The sequence below is a fragment of the Siphateles boraxobius genome, unplaced genomic scaffold (genome assembly GCF_051911475.1).
Source record: "Siphateles boraxobius isolate OS27281-9 unplaced genomic scaffold, OSU_SipBor_1 65, whole genome shotgun sequence".
NCBI lineage: Eukaryota > Metazoa > Chordata > Actinopteri > Cypriniformes > Leuciscidae > Siphateles > Siphateles boraxobius.
In genome coordinates this window covers 16,680,120-16,700,832 of record NW_027509192.1, presented here as the reverse complement: position 1 = coordinate 16,700,832, position 20,713 = coordinate 16,680,120, and the positions used below count along the sequence as shown (strand labels likewise).

Sequence of the window (20,713 nt, the reverse complement as noted above, 5' to 3'; positions counted from 1 at the left end):
GAGAGACAGGGCCGGCGTGTGTGCATTACCACGATCTTTATCTGAGAAGTTCACTAAATTCCCGCCATCTCCACGACTACACCCAAACCCTTTTTTTTTCTGTCAAAATCATTCCAAACACTATCATCGCAATTTATACTCTCTATACTCTCTATACTCTCTCTCTTGTGTAAGGGGAGAGAGACAGGGCCGGCGTGTGTGCATTACCACGATCTTTATCTGAGAAGTTCACTAAATTCCCGCCATCTCCACGACTACACCCAAACCCTTTTTTTTTCTGTCAAAATCATTCCAAACACTATCATCGCAATTTCTTCCTGCATATCGTCCTCAACGCTTATCCTGAAGTCTTGTGAGATTTTGCAAGATTTCCTGTGTTCACAGTCGAGACTCTGGTTGAAAATCTGTTAATGTGTGGTGAGCTGTCTTTGTCACATCATGGCACACCACACACTATAGGAGCAAAACAGTTAAATCTAGGATTTTTTGTCCTCATGTTAGTGGTCTAGGCTATCACATTTTGAAAATCTTATAAGATGTAAAAAATATTTTAGTGTGTACCCAGCATTATTAATATTCGAAAAATCATTGTTTACCAAGTTATGTGGTGCAGCCAACATGCAACAACAAAATTAAGGAAATTACACCATAGAGAAGATCTCTGCAGACACTCATGCCTGTGTCAAAGTCAAAAAGGCTCTTAAAATATAAGATTATTTTACTTTATTTATTACAGGGCTATCTTAGTTCAGTTAAAAATGTCATGTGTGAATCCCCAAAAACTCATATCTATGAATAAGCATTTCAAAATGTTTGTAAAAAAGTAGTTTCTACATTAAATAATGCATTTTAAAATGTAATAAATAAATAAATAAGATGTGTACACCTCACATATATGTAAAGTGTAAGAAAAGTAGTTTAGTAGTTACACCATATGTCATTTTTTAATGTTTGAAAACCACTTGTGCATTTGGTACCACTACTGACAACTAGAAAAACGCACTTCACCTTTGTTCCTCTCTGTGTGTCTCATCTTAATGTGTCTCTCTTCTCCCGTCTTGCAGGAAATCCAAAACGAAGCCCAATGGAAAGAAAGCACCCGCTGAAGAGAAGAAGCACTACTTGGAGCCAGAGTACACAAAAGTGCGGGTCATGGACATCGACCTGAAAGATTTGGTGGCGCTTCCCACCAGAGAGATAGACCTCAACGAATGGCTCGCCAGCAACAGTGAGTTCCTAACCAAACATTATAGTTGTTATGAGTGTTTGCCCTGTATTTTGAGGCTGAGAGTCTTTGTCCGTCTTCAAAAATAACCTTCCGTCAGTCAGGAGTTTGGAAAACGGTCGCATTTTAGTGTGTGTGTGCAAAGTACACAAAGTAATTTCAGAGCACTACCTTCTTAAATTGTTATTGCTGTGAAAAGAGAGAATTTTAAGGAATAGTTCACTTCAAAATTAAAATTCCTTCATCATTTACCAAACAATTGCCCCATTGACTTCCATAGTATTTTTTTTCTATGGAGGTCAATGGGGTCCATTTACTGTTTTGTTACTGACATTCTTCAGAATAACTTCCTTTGTGTCCAGCAGAAGAAAGAAATTCATACAGGTTTGAAACAACTTGAGGTTGAGTAAATTATGTCAGAATTTTCATTTTTAATTGAACTATTCCTTTAATTATGAACCAAATTATTTGTGAAATTAATGAGATGGAACAACAACAAAATACAATACATTGACAAGCTCTTCTGTGAGGGGGTTGTGAGAGCCACAACGTTACTAAAAGAATACGAAGACATTATCATCGGTAATAACTTCTGGAGAAAAATACTGCAGACACTGGAGAAAGATGAACAATTCTAGAGCGCCTGTGTTCGCGCACTCTATCAAATGTCTGCTACGTGTTTGTACGTATACGCATAAAAAAATGTAAAACTTAAGTAATTGGTCTTGTGATTTTCACCCGCCAAACAATAAGCCGTTTACGTTTGATGTTAGCATTTTGCTTAGCTAACTACAGGATAGTTGTATAAAAAAAAACAGTACAAACAAATTTCATTATGAACCAATTCATTTCAATTATGAACCAAATTTTATTTCCTGTTAAAAAGGAAATGTTTGAGAAAAGTGTTACAAAATACTGCATGTTAACTAAGGGTCTGTTTACATGTCAACGTAAATGTTAACTAAAACGTAAAACTTTTTATGCGTTTTGGGCGTTTGTTTACACGGCAACGGCGTTTTGGGTGCCTGAAAACGCAAAGTTTTAAAGTGTTTCAGTTTTTGAAAACGGTCACTGTGTAAACTGTTGTATTTCTATCCCGCTGTAACCACTAGATCCTTCCAAAACAATTCCATAATCCTCTGCAATCAAATATTGCCCTTACCTCTGAATTATAGAAGTGGGATGTCTATCCGGGTCCTCGGCGGGGCCTCCAGTCAGTTCAGTCTGGGGTTGGTTCCTTGTGGCGTTTGCTAGTATTAATATTTCATTACAAAAATTCTTTAATTATTGTTAGAGAAAAATTACTCATAGTCTTATTAAAGGTTTTACGAATCATCACAACATGATTTTGTTTTATTTAAAAAGATTCAGAATAATACAAAGATAAAAATTAAAAGACGAAAGGCAAAAATAACAGAAACATGTTAAAGTCTTCACCCGAGGTCCGGCCCTGAAAAATAGTTCTACCCTCCTTTTTATATCAACCTTGTTCTTAAGGGCCGCCAACTATCGGCTGTCATTATAGTGCAGATAAAATTCCCTTATATGGTTAAACTCTGGACTTATCCTAGACCTTTATTATCATAAGCTTGCAAAAGCAAATATTCTAATTGTCTTTCACACTCATTTTAAGCAGCACATACATAAAAGCTTTGTATGGTAAATTCCTCTATCGTAGCCCCCTTGACCTTTCTCCGGCTTCACACCTTCTCCATGTCTGGGGCAAATGATGTTCAAAGTTCCCTTTTTCAAAACACATTTTTCAAACACATTTTTCAAAAACACATTTTTTTAAACACATTTTTTAAACACATTTTTCAAAAACACATTTTTCAAAAACACATTTTTCAAAACACATGTGGCCTCAACCACCTTGTATCATGTTAGTTTAGCTACCCACACACAAATACATTTCTAATAATGACCCCTAAATTCGCAGGCCAAGCCCAAACTAGGCTTTAAGTGGTTTGAGCTTGTAAATTCTGTGGTTTGAGCCTGTAAATTCAACAGTGCCTTTCTCTCCTCCTTCTCCGTCTTGCGAGCGCTCTCTCTCTCTCTCTTCAACTCTTCAACAAGAGTTCAACTATAAGATCGTCCATAGAAATCTTAACCTTGTCTGTGACAGTAACATGTCTAATTTCTAAGTCATCGTCATCTGATACAATCAAAGCATTCAGCCAGTCTTTATACATAAAAGGGGAGTTTTCAGAAGAAGGTTTTTCATCATCAGAAGACTTCATATTCAATTGTTCTCCAATATTTATTACACCCACTCCTGCAGTCTTCGGATAAATATTCCTAGTATGTTTTGCTGTTTTTGGTATTCTATCACTCTCAGAGTCATTTATTATCATTACGCCAATTTTGTCAATGGTATACTCATTTTCTTTTTTTACATAAAAGAGAACAAATTAGTCATATGCCGAATCAATGTAACCTCTTTATACTCTCTTTTAGGCAATTTAAATTCAGCATCAGGGAACCTAGGAGTTTCGTGAATATAACAGTCACCCACAAAGTCATACATCACAAACAGGCTGAGCACTTTCCGGGAGAGCCATACCCTCTGTGCAGTACCCGGTAGGGTTTTGGCCCTGTTTAGGAACTGCTCGATGGTCACTCCAGCCACTTGGCCATCGTTCTCCTTCGTCAGTGCCTCAGGAACCTGTAGAACATATTTGCATTGTCGATGAAGGTTAACCGAAAAACTCCTGAACCCATACTTAGCTTTATTCGCCTCGTAGATTGACCGTCCCAAATTATCATGGGTTCTTCAGGCGTGTACTCCATGATCTGAAATAGGCATTCGGTTCAACCCTCTTTTGCATCTATTTTTTTTTTTCCCCCACTGTCGGTTTATACCACAAACTTTCATCCAAGACTGGATGATATACTTTCCTGATATGTTAATTTCTAATTCTTCTTCCGTAAACCCCGCCAATCTCAGTTCCCTTATCCAACATCCCCCTGGGGAAACTTTTAGTCCCATTACCAAATTCCATGGGTTTACCATTTCATTAAGGATATTGTTAGTTATTGCTTCGGGTCTATTAATACAATATCCACACCATTTTTTGACTATTAATCAATTAAAATATGCTGGACCCTCTTTTCTTTCACATTCTCTTTTTCTCCTTTTGCGCCGATTAACAGGGGCCTCGTGTTCCCTACTTTGTTCTTTTTCAAAAATATCGATCTGTTGCAGCAGCTCCTGAAATTTAGGTAGAAAGCTTGTCAGAGTCTAGAAATCTAAAGTCTGTGTAATATTCTTTACACCTTTCTAAAGGTTTTCTCATTGTATCCCATCTATGCATAAGAACCAAAAAGCCCACAATAATTACGTTATCACTAGACACCACAATACCCAAAATAAAAATACTTAGGCCGACTAGGCCTGACTCGGCATAATATGGGACCTTTAAAATCCCCAAAGTTAATATTGAACTTAAAATTGTACTCATCCATTTCCAGCAGCTTCGCTGCTGCTTCAGCCTCCTGATGTCCTCTTTCCAAGTCTTCCAAATTTTGTCTATTAAAATGCCTAGAGCTATGAGAGCAGCTAACTCTTCCTCCAAGTCTTGTCGCTCTCCACTTTTATGTCCTATTGTAGGTATTACTGTTTTGCCATATTTGCCACATTGAGTATATCTCCTGTACTAAGATAGTTTCTTCCTGCTTGTTTTAAAAATGCTGTTGCTACCTCACCAGCATCGTGGTTAAGAAGTTTATTAGCGGCATTTATTAAAACATCTGCCTCTCCTTCTAACTGTTTTTGTCCTTCCTTCAGAATTATCAAGTTAGATCCTTTGGTAAAGTACAAACTGAGGGGTTCTTCACCCTCTGACTCGTATTTCCCTTTAAGGCTGTCAAGCTTTTCATAGGATGGAGCATTAGGTTCAATATTCATATTAATTTCCTCTTGGGAAGTAAAACTATAAGCTATCGAGCCTTTCTCTGATTCCTCCATAATGTCTTTTCCAGCAAAGGATGTCCAGCTTTTTGTTAGTAGGCCTTTCATCTCTTCTCCTACAGTACTAAACACCCGTACTAATGGGTTCCCTTCTCTGCCTCCTTTATTGGACTAGATGAAGGTTGGAGTTTCCGCTCCTCCCCCTTTCCTGAGATTAACTTCTGGAGCGGCCTCTTTGACTTCCTCCCAGGGTATCTCTTCATAACCGCACCTGCCCTTTGCGGAGTCAAACCATTCTATTCTTCCAGCGGTGTCATCGACTACCAGGTCTATAGTTACGGTCTGCTTTACCATGTTTCAAAGTGTCTAGACCCACTCCCCCTTTTTAAAATGTTTGGGCTCAATAGATTCACTTCTAACTTTCCAGTTGTATGCACTGAACCTTGTGCTTATAGTAGATTGTCAGGAGTGCCTGCTCGCACCCCCTGTGACATGTGGCCAACCACCCAGCGCCAACTAACAACCCCACCCGAAGGGAGCAGCGTTCGGGCCGTGTTGAGAGTCCACACCGGGAACTTAGCCAAACATGTGTCGCATTCAAGTGATGCAACCCTCTCACAAATCTACTTAACTTTTTCAATCTTAACCCTTCCTCCAAGCGTCCGGGTTCACTTAGGATTCCCTATTTTCTGCAAGTGTTTGGGTTCACTTAAAACCGGTTTACATCTTAGACTAACTCGCCCTCTTCTGAGGGCCTCTGAGTTTTCTGTCTGTCTTTACAGGTCTTCTATGAGCCTGCGCGCGCTATTTCTTCACTCAGTTCCCTTGAACTCTGTGAGTGACTTCTGTTCAGTTTCAGTCCTCTGAACTATGAACATTTGCTTTGGCTAATTTGTATGTGGACTTTTCCAGTTACACCTGTTATGATTTCCGTATTCATCTTTCCCTTACTAGCAATATGCCTTGCATGTTGGGCGCCATGTTGTATTTCTATCCCGCTGTAACCACTAGATCCTTCTAAAACAATTCCATAATCCTTTGCAATCAAATATTGCCCTTACCTCTGAATTATAGAAGTGGGATGTCTATCCGGGTCCTCGGCGGGGCCTCCAGTCAGTTCAGTCTGGGGTTGGTTCCTTGTGGCGTTTGCTAGTATTAATATTTCATTACAAAAATTCTTTAATTATTGTTAGAGAAAAATTATTCAGTCTTATTTAAAAGGTTTTACGAATCATCACAACATGATTTTGTTTTATTTAAAAAGATTCAGAATAATACAAAGATAAAAATTAAAAGACGAAAGGCAAAAATAACAGAAACATGTTAAAGTCTTCACCCGAGGTGCGGCCCCGAAAAATAGTTAAACCTCCTTTTTATATCAACCTTGTTCTTAAGGGCCGCCAACTATCGACTGTCATTATAGTGCAGATAAAATTCCCTTATATGGTTAAACTCTGGACTTATCCTAGACCTTTATTATCATAAGCTTGCAAAAGCAAATATTCTAATTGTCTTTCACACTCATTTTAAGCAGCACATACATAAAAGCTTTGTATGGTAAATTCCTCTATCGTAGCCCCCTTGACCTTTCTCCGGCTTCACACCTTCTCCATGTCTGGGGCAAATGATGTTCAAAGTTCCCTTTTTCAAAACACATTTTTCAAACACATTTTTCAAAAACACATTTTTTAAACACATTTTTTAAACACATTTTTCAAAAACACATTTTTCAAACACATTTTTCAAAGTTCCCTTTTTCAAAACACATGTGGCCTCAACCACCTTGTATCATGTTAGTATAGCTACCCACACACAAATACATTTCTAATAATGACCCCTAAATTCGCAGGCCAAGCCCAAACTATAGGCTTTAAGTGGTTTGAGCCTGTAAATTCCAACACATCTTCATCTGAATTTATTTCATTTTCAACCATAATACTGTTTGCAATGCGTATTATCTTTTTATTTAATCGTTCAGCTTGTTTGATAATCTTTATTAACTGCTGTGCACAATAAATCAGTTCATCTCGAGGAAGTTGAGCCTTAGTGGAAGATCTTGCAAGTGCCTTTCTCTCCTTCTTCTCGGTCTTGCAGCTCTTCGTGTTCTCTCTCTCTCTCTCTCTCTCTCTCTCTCTCTCTCTCTCTCTCTCTCTCTCACTCTCTCTCTCACTCTCTCTCTCACTCTCTCGATCGATCGAGATTTTCAACTATAAGATCGTCCATATAAATCTTAACCTTGTCTGTGACAGTAACATGTCTAATTTCTAAGTCATCTTCATCTGATACACGCAATGCATTCAGCCAGTCTACAGTTTCTGGGGAGTTTTCAGAAGAAGGTTTTTCAGCAGACGATTTATCAGAAGACTTCATATTCATAGTTCTCCAATATTTATTACAAAACTACAAAAACGCGAATCTCTGAAGACAATGAAGTCATGCACGTATGCGTATTACGTGTTCAGTCTATAGTGTTTTATAGTGTTGGCAGCAGAATGGAGCATTTTTAGTCTTTTATTTATTTATATTAATTATTTATAATCAACATTTCGCTTGCCTCATCCACCAACTTGAATTTTTTTCACTAACCTTATCACAATACATTTCGGGATTTCCTGCTAAAATGAGGTATTTTATGAGGCACCATGATTAATTTGCTACGTTTTTGAACAGACTTCATGCTATGACTGTGATGCCATAAAACTCTGCCTTCATAGGAAGCTCTTCAGCTTTAGTGATTGTGAAATATCTTGTCACAACTTCTCTGAATGTCTTTTCTTTTGTCCTTTGCAGCAACAACCTTCTTCAATCTCATAAATCTGCAGTATAGCACAATCTCAGAGTTCTGCACAGGGGACACATGTCAAGCCATGACGGCCTGTAATACGTAAGTCCTTTCATTTTCATTCCTCTTTCTGTTTCGTCTGTCTTTCTAGCTCTTTCTTCCTCTAGACGTGTCCTCGGGTGAGAATCAGAAACCTCCGTTTTACGAGAACTGCTGCTGGATCAGGTATTTCTCATATTCACAAGGTTTTCCATTTGAAGGCCACATCCCGGATCTGGCTTTGTAAGAATCTGGGTTTGTAGGTCTGATTCGGGTTAATGCATGACTGGAATGAAAGCTGACACACATTTTACCCAACTCGGTGCTTGTTTGGCTTTCAGATGTGCTTTGAATGAGAATACAAGGGAACTATTCTCAGAATTAGAGGTTTTGTAAGTTTGTTTGAGGTGGAACCAATTAAATGACCTTAAAAGCCTATAGTTAAATGTTCTCACAGGCTGAATGGGTGTTTCAAAAGATCAGTTAAAGAATTACGTGTGACAACATTTACCTTACAGATTTAATCTCTTGACCAACTCTGTGAAAGTAATACTTACATTTTACTCATTTTTAAGAGTAAAGAGTAAAATATTGTGATTTCAATTTCCTAGAATGAATTTTGCACTTTCTCCTTACCTAGACTTTTAATAACTTCTCTATACTATATCACAAGTATCCAGAAAATTCAGAGAACAGTATGTATTTTACCTATTTTACCTAAAAACAAAAAAAATTGGCACCTAGAGGTTGCAATGGCGGTACTTTTCATAAGATCATTTCTCAATGCAAATCAAACCACCATGCCAATCTCTAGGTATGGTGAAGGATATGCGATGATGCGGGGATATTTTAATTCCAAAGGCCAAGGGAACTTTATCAGGATGTACAGTATTCCTGGATCCATGAAATAACTGGCCTTTAAAAATAAAACTCTGCCTGCCTCTATGGGAATTTAACATAGGGGTGTCCTGACTTACGCAACCTGTATTTTAAGGAAGAACATTTATTTATGTAAGATACATTATTCATTCACAAAGAAAATTGGTGTCCTCATAGATTGGATTTTTCCTAATTTTTTAAATTAAGGCATTAAGATCAATTTCCAAAAGATGATTTTTTTATTTTAGCATGGGTGTATTTCAACTTTAGCATGGGTGTATTTACTTATGCTAAGCACTATATTTATATTTATATATATATATATATATATATATATATATATATATATATATATATATATATATATATATTTATTTTAATAACAAGTATTATCCTATAATGATATTTAAATTAATGTGTTTATTTGAAGAATTTGTGATGTTACTGTAACACAGATTTGCTGTCCCCAACACTGCTGTCCTTTCCACCACACAGAGCTGAATTTCTATAAAATAGTTTAAGCTCGATTGTGATGGAAATGAGATGTGACGTACATCTCTGCCAGATAGTGAGAAATGTCATCCATTTTAAGAATTTTTACTGAAATTACAAAAATGCTCAGTAATTGAGTATTTCTTAACACAGTTAATTGACTTCTCAAACGTTTTCTCAGAATAAGTGGAAAAACATCATAACCGTCACACACAATATCAATAATCCACCCTCATACATTATACCAAAATCCATTTAAAGGTTGATAAAGGTTTTAAAGGAGACCTATGTCTTTTTTCAAAGTCTTGATGTTGTTTTTGGGGTCGACTAGAATAGGTTTTCACATTCAAAAATGTTCAAAAAACACATTATTCATCATATATTTAACAGTGTTGCAGCTCCACTCTTCCCAGTCTGTCAGTAATCTCTGTTTAGTTCCTGTCTCTATGAGTAAAGCACAATGCGCTCTGATTGGTCAACTGGACCAGTGTGTTGTGATTGGTCAAGCTTTTCGAGCGTGTCTGGGAAATGTTGAACCCCTGACCATAACCGCCCGTTTCAACACAACTAACGCACCTCAACCAGGCCTCTATGCTTTATTATGCGTATGCCTTTAGCAGGAATTATTTAAATGAGGAATATTATTGTGACAAGTTTTCTGACGGGAACAAACACAAGACTATAATGGAGGCGTTTCAGGGACTTCAGAAACAGTGACACTGATATAGAGAATTACTCCTGCTGGAGTGACTGTAATTTGTAACTTTGCAGACCTTTTAGATGCTCAAACAGCAACTAAGAAAGTATACAAGTATAAAATGTAAAAAAAAAGCATAATAACATTTAACACTGATCGCAAAACAGTTTGAAGATGAAGCATTCAAAAAATGCCCCAATTGTAGAATCAGTCGAACAGAAAGACTGTACACAGTCACACATGTAACCATGTTGACTTTTACAATCTTTGTTCAACTCGTTTGCCCTGTTTGGCCGGAGCGAGTCCTGGGTGTGAGACTCTAAACTCCTCTTTTACACACTGACCCGTAGAACCACATGCTTGACTATTCATGGACAAGAATTACCAACACACAGAAAACTAACAATTGCGCACTCTCCCCAGGCATACCTCGGAGGGCAAGTATGGGTGCGCTCAAAACACAAGCTTTATTTTCAGTTGCTGCCAGCTTTTCAATTGATAAATCAATTACTGATGAAAAGACTGGGAGGAAAGGGTTGAAAATGAAGGACAAATAGACCTGATGTTCAACTTGTTTCTGATTAGGTTTTTATCACTGATCTATATAGAATGACTATTTTATATAGATCAGTGGTTTTTATTTGTGATTTAGCGCAGAGTTATGTGGTTATATGCTGTGGTATTTTATTAGTATGATTATTGGGTTTCTTCAGTCATGGACACAGGGGTTGATTTTTTTTTTCTTTCTCTTGGAGAACATTTAGGCTATTATTATTTTTATTATTTTGTTCAAATTATTTTTATGCATAAATGTCTTATTGTCCGAGACTTTCAATCTTAAACAATGAAAAAACTTGATTTAACTATGATAATCTGAACTGTTCAAAATTGTATATTTCTTTTGCAGATATTTATATTTTTACAGAAATTATGATAGTCCCTCAGTTATAGTTTTGCTTCTAATAATCAAATATTTTATCAAATGTTAATTTATATATATATATATATATATATATATATATATTTATTTATTTATTTATTTTTTTACCAGAAAGACAATTTGAGCTTGATTTAAAATGTGAGAAGTGATCTGTAATGAACTTAAGGTAAACATAATTTGTGAAAAGCATATTTTTTAATGTGGAAATTGATAAAAATAAAAAATAAATTGTTTTTATTAGTATTTTGTATTTTTGTGTGTCAATTTAGGAAACATAAAATGCTAGCTATAAAATCAGCCTTTAAAAGACAAATAATTTGGCCATTTTGTTCCAAAAATGTTTAAAATGTAGTTTCCACCACTTAATTTTATCAAACAAACAACTGTTTTAAAAAACACTGTGGTGAAAATTGTTGTAACGTTATAAAAAATGAGAATTCTCCTGTAATGCATGTAGTTTTGTACAGGTAGGTTTAGTGCTTGCAGTTATGAAATTAACTGCCGCCATTTCCACTTGGAATTGAATCTGTAACTCGACAGTGTCATTTGTAGATGTTGAGGAACATTGAGACACTTGCTGGCGCCTGTGTTACACGCTAAATCCACTTTAGCTTACATTGACCGTTATTTCACTTAAAGGGATAGTTCACCCAAAAATGAAAATGATGTCATCATTTACTCGCCCTCATGTCGTTCCAAACCTGTAAGACTTCCGTTCGCGGAACACGAATGGAGATATTTTTGATGAAATCTGAGAGATTTCTGTCCTTCCATTGACAGTTACGCAACTACCACTTTCAAGCCCCAGAAATGTAGTAAAGACATTATAAAATGATGTGAGAGAAGTGGTTTAACCTCCATTTTATGAAGTGACGCGAGTGCTTTGTTTGCGGAACACAAAGCCTTACGGGTTTGGAACCACATCAGAGTGAGTATTAATGACAGTTTTTACATTTTTGGGTGAACTATCCCTTTAAACGAGTGATCTTTATTTCATCCGTTTGGTTCAGTTCATGTTTGCTCATGCGTTGAATGCATCAGGTCACTGGGTCCCTGCATGCTGTACGGTCAGTTTGCATTCCAAGAGATTTGTAATGTCTACAGCCCAAACCCCCCCCCCCCCAACCCCCCAACCCCCCAACCCCCCAACCCCCCCACGCTACCCTCCCAAACTGAGCAATCCTCCTTAAAAAATGTGATAGCAGCCACATTCCATTTGTTTTAAACCGTAAACTGTTGTCCTAAAACTCACTTTGTCCTAATGTGCTGGAAATGTGACTAAAAAGAAGTGAATTTTAATTTTATTTTGTTGTCTTTTTCACAGAATATACTACTGGTATGATGAAAGGGGGAAGAAGACGAAGTGCACAGCGCCTCAGTATATTGACCTCGTTATGACTTTCGTGCAGAAATTAGTGACGGACGAAGAAATCTTTCCCACAAAATATGGTGTGTATAATTACTGCCCTCTAGCAGTCATACTAGAGAACTACACGGTTTGAAATTTCAAAGTTTGAAGTAAAAGCCCTTAGATCAGTGTCGCCCTCTAGTGTTCATAGAGTAAAATGAGCTTTGTGAAAATAACTGTTTTGAGCTTTCTCCTTGATTTACTTTTTTCTCTTGCAAGAAATAGCCATGTATAATAGAATGGGCTCATAGTGCAAACGATCCCTTTATAAGGAATTAAAAAAAATATATTAGATATATAAAAAGTATTATGTTATTTAATGCAATGTAAGTAATGTATGTTATGTAAGTAATTTAATAATGAGAACAATTCAAATTTTTGGTTTAAGGTGTCCATTTTAAAGTGTAATTATGCATTTAAGTACTGTGTAATTATAATTAACTACATGTGTTTACTCTAAGATTAGAATTAGGGGTTGGTTTAGGGTTAGTTGCATGTAATTATGCATAATTTATAGTTATTACTACAGTAAATACATGTGTAACAAGGGCACTGTAAAATAAAGTGTTACCAATTTTTTGTTGTCCTAGTATAATATATATATTATTTAAACTATTAATTTTATGTAAATATGTAATGCTTTATTTATTATTTTAATTCACTGACAGTTTGATTTAATTTCAAACAATAAATGAAATTAATCATTTGAGTTTTAAATAAACCTGATTATTTTAATACAGTTTTTATTTACTTTTTTCTCTTGAACAAAGTAGCTGTTGTCAAAGTAAAATAAACGTTTGTACAGAATAAAAAATATTATAAATAATACAATGATAATAACTTAATTAGATTTCTTATTAATCCTAGTAGATTTCCTTATTTCCTAACAATTGATTTAATTGCAAACAATAAACATTATTAACATTTGTAAATTAATAAAAAATAATTATTTATTTTAATAAAGTTTATAAACAGCTGTTTTTAAAGTAAAAATAAACCTTTTATAAGGAATGAATAATATAAGGAATAATAAGGAATATAAATAATATAATGATTTTTTTTAAATCCTAGCCGGGCTTGATATTTAAATCAATACAATTAATATTTATATTTAAAAATAATGTGTATAATGCTTTACTTACTTTTAATCTGAAATTATTTTGATTTAATTTGATTAAATAATAATAAAAAAATGCAATAAAATCAATAAAACAAATGCTAACTATCTCAATTTCCTTTCAGGCAAAGCCTTTCCCAACTCGTTCGAGTCCCTGGTGAAGAAGGTGTGCCGGTACCTGTTCCACGTGTTGGCACACATTTACTGGTCGCACTTTAAAGAGACCGTGGCTCTGGAGCTGCAGGGACACTTGAACACACTGTACGCACATTTCATCGTCTTCGTCAGGGAATTCAACCTGATCGACCCCAAGGAGACCTGCATCATGGACGACCTGTCGGAGGTGCTGTGCGCCCCCCTGCCCCCCCTCCCACACAATCACGTGACCGAGAGATGAGCCAATAGCAGACCTGACAGAACTCCTCGGAGGAAGATGACAGAAAAGAAACGCGGGAGGCCTCCTTGGACGGGCCCCTCCATCACTTTTCCCTCACCGTGTTAATGTGAACTGATCAAAAGGGTGGGACGGGGGACCGCTGGTCTGCAGTTCCTGTACCAGCACAGATTGGTGTGAATGTTTAACAGGACAAACAATCTGTCAACATTATCATTTATATAGGAACATTTTATATTTTAATTTGCTTTTTATTATTATTTTTGCGCATAAGCCCTTTGGAGGTTTTATTTCTTTTAGGGAATGGTATTTCAGCTGGGCTCTCATCGGTGCTTTAGATATATAGCTAAGGTATTGTTTGTTTATGCAACACTGTTTAGAAAATGATCCTTGACCTCTGGCTCCCCCTTGTGGAGGGAGTGACATCACGCACCGACTGACTGTTTATGATCTCTGCAGCCTTATTTCACCTTTCTCTTTCATATTCCAGCCATCATTCATTGTCCATTTTCCTATACGTTATCTAAATAATTTCCAGTGGTTCAAAAATGTATTCTTTAGCCTTTCAAGATTATGTAAAAAGGGTATGGTGGTTTGAATGATGCCTTAGAGAAAGTCTGGACTTGCTTTGTAGGTTTCTGACAAGGATACTACCCCGACTGCAACATAGTGTCGGCCCACATCTGGTACACGTGGATTCCACACGGCCCAGATGTGGGCCGGATCTGGGCCGTCATTATGTTGCTGTCTGGGATATCTGCAATGTCTGCTCGCTCAGAGAGATGATGCAGACAGGGAAAAATAATTGTTGCATGGCAGTTGACTTGCTGAGTTGTATTGATGAGAGAGCACATCCTCCATTATTTTTTTATTTCACTTTTTATCTTTTTTTTTTTTTTTTTACATGATCAGAGGTCATGAATATTGTGGCAGAAAATGCACATTAAGTCCCCCCCCCCCCCCCCCCCCAAGAAATAGATTGTAACTATATAAATATATATAAAAAAAATCACAATAATTGCCTTTAGTGAGAGAGCATATCTCCTCCTTAATTTATTTTTACTTTTTTATCTATTTGCAGAGTTCTTCTGTTCTTGCTTTCTTATTATGTATTTTAATTATCTAAGTTAAAAGCCAATTAATATTTTAGGCTCTGCAATACATAATCAAATAAAAACAAGAAATGCCACTTTACCTCTGTGTTGCGTTTACTTCATTAATGTTCAGGTGAATGGAAAGAGTCCTCGGTGAATTGGCATCCTTGGGAATTTGGTGAGGTTAGTTCAGATTTGAAACGCACACACATGAAGAAATTGTTTTGTGAAGAGTCATTTAAGATTTTTTTCAGACTGCTAGCAGAAGACGACAGAAAGACAGACTTTAACTGTGCGTAAACATCATTACGGCATTTAAATTCGAAATATTCCGAGTCAATTCTCTGCAAACCCTGGCAACAAACCCAAAAGATTCAAAGTCGGAAGACCTGAAGATTATGAGAGAACAACAGCATTCCTAAAGGTGGCAAACTTTTTAGAAGAATACGATGATGAACAAATTACTATTCAAGACCTTATGGTAAAGATGACAGAGTACTTGCAAGACACAGGTTGTGAACAACCATATTGTGCTAAGTGGATGAAAATTAAAATAAAGAAACACTTTGAAGATAGAGTAATAATGACTGGCCTGGAAAATCAATGTGTAGTCACTTTGCGAGACACAGCCCACTCAATTCTTCGTGTATTTCACAAGCAACAAAAATCTAAGAATCCAGAAGACGAGAAGCTGAATATAATTAAAACTGCGGCAAAGTTAATTGGAAGTGATGTCTAATTCATGGAAGTCCTAAACGACTCTTACCCAAACTCAAGTGACATTGCAGCTGCTGCAAGCTATGTTCCAGAGTACAAGTATGTACAAGTTCTACTGAGGAATATGTTTGCTGGTAAAAAAATTGATACAAAGGTTGCATCAATCGGACAGTCCATCATGCAAGCAATAAGACCAAGGATGATGATTGCATCTCTTCAGCTTGGCCTAGGGGTCCAGATGCATCACAATTTTGCATCACGCTTTTTGGTAAACAAACTCCATGAGCATGGTTTTGCCTGTTCCTATGCAGATGTGATGAAATATGAACCGAGTGCAGCAGTGGCACAAGGGACTGAGATCCCTGGATTCACAGAAGAGCATCATATACAATATGTTGCAGACAACGTCAACCACAATGTGGCAACCATTGAAGGTACTGGGACGTTCCTTGGAATGGGTATAATAGCTTGTATTACACCAGGAATGCAACAAAACAAACCTGTTCCAAAGATCCATGTGACTGTTGCAGATATTGCTGTGGTTGGTCGCATAAACATTCAGTACTTTAAGATTCCTCCTATACGTGAATCTATTGTGTATCAGGCACTGGCTCTTTTGCCAGCAGATAACAAAACATCACAGCTGGATGTTTTGTGGAAGACATCCCTACTCCTTCACTCTCAAACATTGCAACATTGCTAATGGTATGACAGCCCAGCAGGGTGTCAATGTTTAGAAATCAAGCTTATGGAGTCTATGGTAGGGAAAACAGTGGAGGAATTCACCTTCAGGAAAGCTGACCAAGCAGTGACACTTGCATCTAGATCAACTGTCAAGATCAAAGGAGAGACAGTGGTAGTAGATCCACAGCTGTTATTTCAGCGGCTTGTAGCAGTGAGAGACCGTTGTGAAGATTTGCCATCACTGTTCAAGTATGAACTCTGCAGTCACCCGCCTGCTTTGTTTGAATCATCCTACCTCCCCTTACTTGCAAACAAGGGAATTCTTGCCGATGTCCTCTGGAAATCTATTGAGCAGCAGCAAAGACAACCCAGCAGTGATGGTCCAGCATGTCCTTGATGGGGGTGCATTACTAAATCGTCTACCATGGCCACAAGGGTCCACTTATGACAGTGTGTGTGAAATGTATGTCAGATATGTCTTTGATGGCTACAAAGAAGAACCAACAATACAAGATGCCACTCAACTGCGTCGAACAGGTGTTACTCCCGGTTTGACTGTACACTTCTCTGGTGACATGAACATTCAATCCAAAAAGGACCAGTTCCTTAACAATAAGGAAAACAAACAACGGTTCTTGGTTTATCTCAGTGATAAACTTGAGAGGGCTGGGTGTATCACAGACCATGCAAAGCACGATGTAGATTTGCTCATTGTCCAAACTGCCATTGCCTCTGCCAGAACAAAAGACCGTGTGGAGCTCATGTGCATATTCAGATTCATTTCAAAAGAAACTTGTAATACAAAAAAAGTTACTTTTCATGTATACTTTTACTTTGTAAAGTTTTATTTCAGTAGGAGTAAAGGAAAAAATTAAGCCTATTTGGGTGTATTTTGGAAATATTTGATTAGCTCATATGCATATTAAAATTCATTTTCAAAGATACTTGTAATACAAAAAATTTTGCTTTTCATGGGTACTTTCATTGTGTAAAGTTTCATTTTGATAGGAGTAAGGGAAAAAAATAGCCCCATTGGGGTGTATTGTTGCCTGGCCTTGGCACACATCTCGGATTGATGAGAATTTAACATATTTCCTCAACTAGGATTTCTTAGGACTTTTAATGTTGTTCTGGACACTTCATAGAAATGATCTAAGCTGCAAAAAATTATTTTACAATTAGTCTGTCGTAAAACGCTACTTTGCCTGGACTATTTTGTTGTTGCATGTTTTCTCAACGAGCTCCCCCTACAGCTGTGAATCGTATATTTCACAATACTGTCGTAAAAAAACCTCACTTTCGGCACCCTCCTCCCCCTTTCTACCGCTGCTCATGTGCATTTGTTATTATTGGAGCCGGTCAACTTTATCATGTGGAGCCATGTCTACCGAGGTGGGTAATACATCATGTACATTGTGGGCGGCGTGTGCGTTTATGTCGAATTGCCGTAAAGCAGTTTGTGTTTCTTGCTCGTTCTCGCTTCTCACGAGACTTCCTATTTCCAACTTACCGGGACGTTAGTCCCCATGTTGCAAGGTTGGTTTTCCGCCTAGGTACCCTGGGGGGAGCGGGGAAAGTCACCATTCTCACCAGAACAGGTTATTAAACCATCCAAGGTTTACAGGTTATTGACCATCCAAATGATTTCTAAACAGTTTTATTAAGTTGAAATAGTTGCCGAATGCCCCTTTAACATCTTGGAACATCATCAGAGAATGCCCTTTTAATTGGTCGTTAGTCATTGTGAGTCACGTATTGTAGCAACGATGACGACAAGTGACAAAACCGGGAAATGTAAAAATGACTACCTCCGAGCAGCCGGCGAAAAGAAAGTTAACTATAATGGAAGTATAATTATATAAAGATATTTGCACTACACTTCCTTAAACTGTTGTCTAATTAAATTTAAAAAAAATATTTTTTGCACTGGAAAGAACATTCTAGAAGTCTAATTCTATTGAATAAGTTCGCACAAGGCTACAGAAAACTGTTGTGTTTATTTTTCTTCAAATGCAGTCTAAAGGCCGAGGAGTTCTGACTGTTATATGTTGTATTTGTTTAAGTAAAAAATAAAACGAATTATAAACTAAACAAATCCATGGTTCATTGTTGGAAAAATGATCATGATAGCCTTTATACAGTATATCTATGTGGTTCAGTCTTGTGTGTTGATTAGGCCTATTTGCTATTCTATAAATATATAGACCTAATAAGTTGTATTATAATATGCTATAATGTATGATAGCATACAATGTACACCAGAAGTCATCATTTCAGGGGTTATTTTTCAAAATTTTCTTCTGTGGGGGCATGTCACCACTTCCCCCAATGCGACTATCCCTAAGACTATCCCTGAGTTATCCCTAACTCACAGACTGCAGTCTGTATTGAGTGTAGACCGTACACTGCGGTTGGTTGATCGTGCACTTGCACGTGTCGAAGATTGAAGCGCCTTTCAGACAGGACGCGGAATGTGTGGCTCTGCGCTTTGGAACCCATTCATTTCAAGGACATCCAAAGATACATAACAGCTACAAGTGTATGCACTATGCAAGCACTGTATACAAATTTCACCCTATTATACTTTATCGACACGAATTGGTAAGTCAAACAGCAAACAGCCATCCCCAAATAGTCTAGCTACATAGGCTGTCTTTACTTGAACAAGGGTTAAATTACTCGCCAGGCTACAGAAGATAATAAAAAATAAGGCCTAAGACATCGAGAGTCACGCAGACCTATAACAGCCCAGACACATATAATTGGGAATAACCTGCCTAATGATTTCAAGGACTTCGCGCGCAGATCAATGGCATCTACCATTTATATTTATTCTACGAATCTTTGAGTTAACATGTAGCCTACTAAACATGTTTGGAATTTGCACCGCAGCGCCACCACACCTTGATGCTCATGACAAGAATAGCATGTAGTTATCTTTATTGAAGTGAATTAGGTTTAAATCGCCGTCATGCATGCACGAATAAATGATATTTTTGCTATTTTAGACATAATACTCCACGATGATCACATTACACAAAACTGAAATTGCACGTCAAAATAAAACATTGTCAATATTTTTTGAGACCCCCCAAAATTTCACGAATCACGTTTTCAGGGGAGCCCATGTCTTATTAAGGGGAGCCGAGCTCCCCCTAGCTCCCCCGTAGTTCGCACCCTGGGAAGGATGTAGATAGAACTTCAATTCATTATTTGTTTTGTTTGTTTATTGGCGGTACAGAAAACGACACAGCACCTCTTCGGCATGATTGTCGCGTGTATTTCAATGAGCGCCAAGGCAATGTTTTCCCCCATGGGCTAAATTCACATCACGTGACGGGGCGTTCCCAGACCAACCGTCTGTATGTATTCAAACTGCACAAGAGAGTAGCATACCCACATTTGTTTACTAAGAAAAGGGCCGATTCAAACCTCTGCAACAATATCACAGCCCGACAGCCTTTATAGACCTTATGCGCCAGAGAAACGAGGGCGCAGCCATCTTTAGAATATTGTCTTTGAACTTCCGTTTTTGCGGTCGCACTGTATATTTCTATGGCATTGCTGTCCAGGACTAATTAGCTTTTGAAGTGGAATTACTTAATGTAAAGTTAACGAAAGTTATTATGAGGATTGTAATGTTTAAAGCAGATGTCTTAACAAATGTAAGCAGACAGGGAAGATTTTAAAATGAGCCGTTCATTTATAAATACGCAGGATCGCTGTGAAAATACAGACCGGAAGACAAAAGACAACAAGTGCAGCGCTGAAAAGGGGCGGGGCTACATAAGGTCTATAAGTTGATGTCAAATACAGGTCCTTCTCAAAAAATTAGCATTTTGTGATAAAGTTCATTATTTTCCATAATGTAATGATAAAAATTAAACTTTCATATATTTTAGATTCATTGCACACCAACTGAAATATTTCTGGTCTTTTAATGTTTTAATACTGATGATTTTGTAATACAGCTCATGAAAACCCAAAATTCCTATCTCAAAAAATTAGCATATTTCATCCGACCAATAAAATAAGTGTTTTTAATACAAAAAATGTCAACCTTCAAATAATTATGTTCAGTTATGCACTCAATACTTGGTCGGGAATCCTTTTGCAGAAATGACTGCTTCAATGCGGCGTGGCATGTAGGCAATCAGCCTGTGGCACTGCTGAGGTGTTATGGAGGCCCAGGATGCTTCGATAGCGGCCTTAAGCTCATCCAGAGTGTTGGGTCTTGCGTCTCTCAACTTTCTCTTCACAATATCCCACAGATTCTCTATGGGGTTCAGGTCAGGAGAGTTGGCAGGCCAATTGAGCACAGTAATACCATGGTCC

General features: G+C 37.3%; 1 protein-coding gene across 4 annotated transcripts in view; it reads left to right on the top strand.

Annotated features, from left to right (window-relative positions):
* Positions 1-15,077, top strand: part of mob2a (MOB kinase activator 2a) — a 59,304-nt gene extending 44,227 nt beyond the window's left edge. For all 4 annotated transcript variants that reach the window (XM_077211404.1, XM_077211401.1, XM_077211402.1 and 1 more), the window contains exons 2-5: positions 1,065-1,228; positions 7,926-8,019; positions 12,289-12,413; positions 13,615-15,077. In XM_077211404.1, the coding sequence (XP_077067519.1) occupies positions 1,065-1,228; positions 7,926-8,019; positions 12,289-12,413; positions 13,615-13,886 (655 nt within the window). In that variant the 3' untranslated portion in view covers positions 13,887-15,077. The remainder of the gene's footprint in view (positions 1-1,064; positions 1,229-7,925; positions 8,020-12,288; positions 12,414-13,614) is intronic.
* The last annotated feature ends 5,636 nt before the right edge of the window (positions 15,078-20,713 follow it).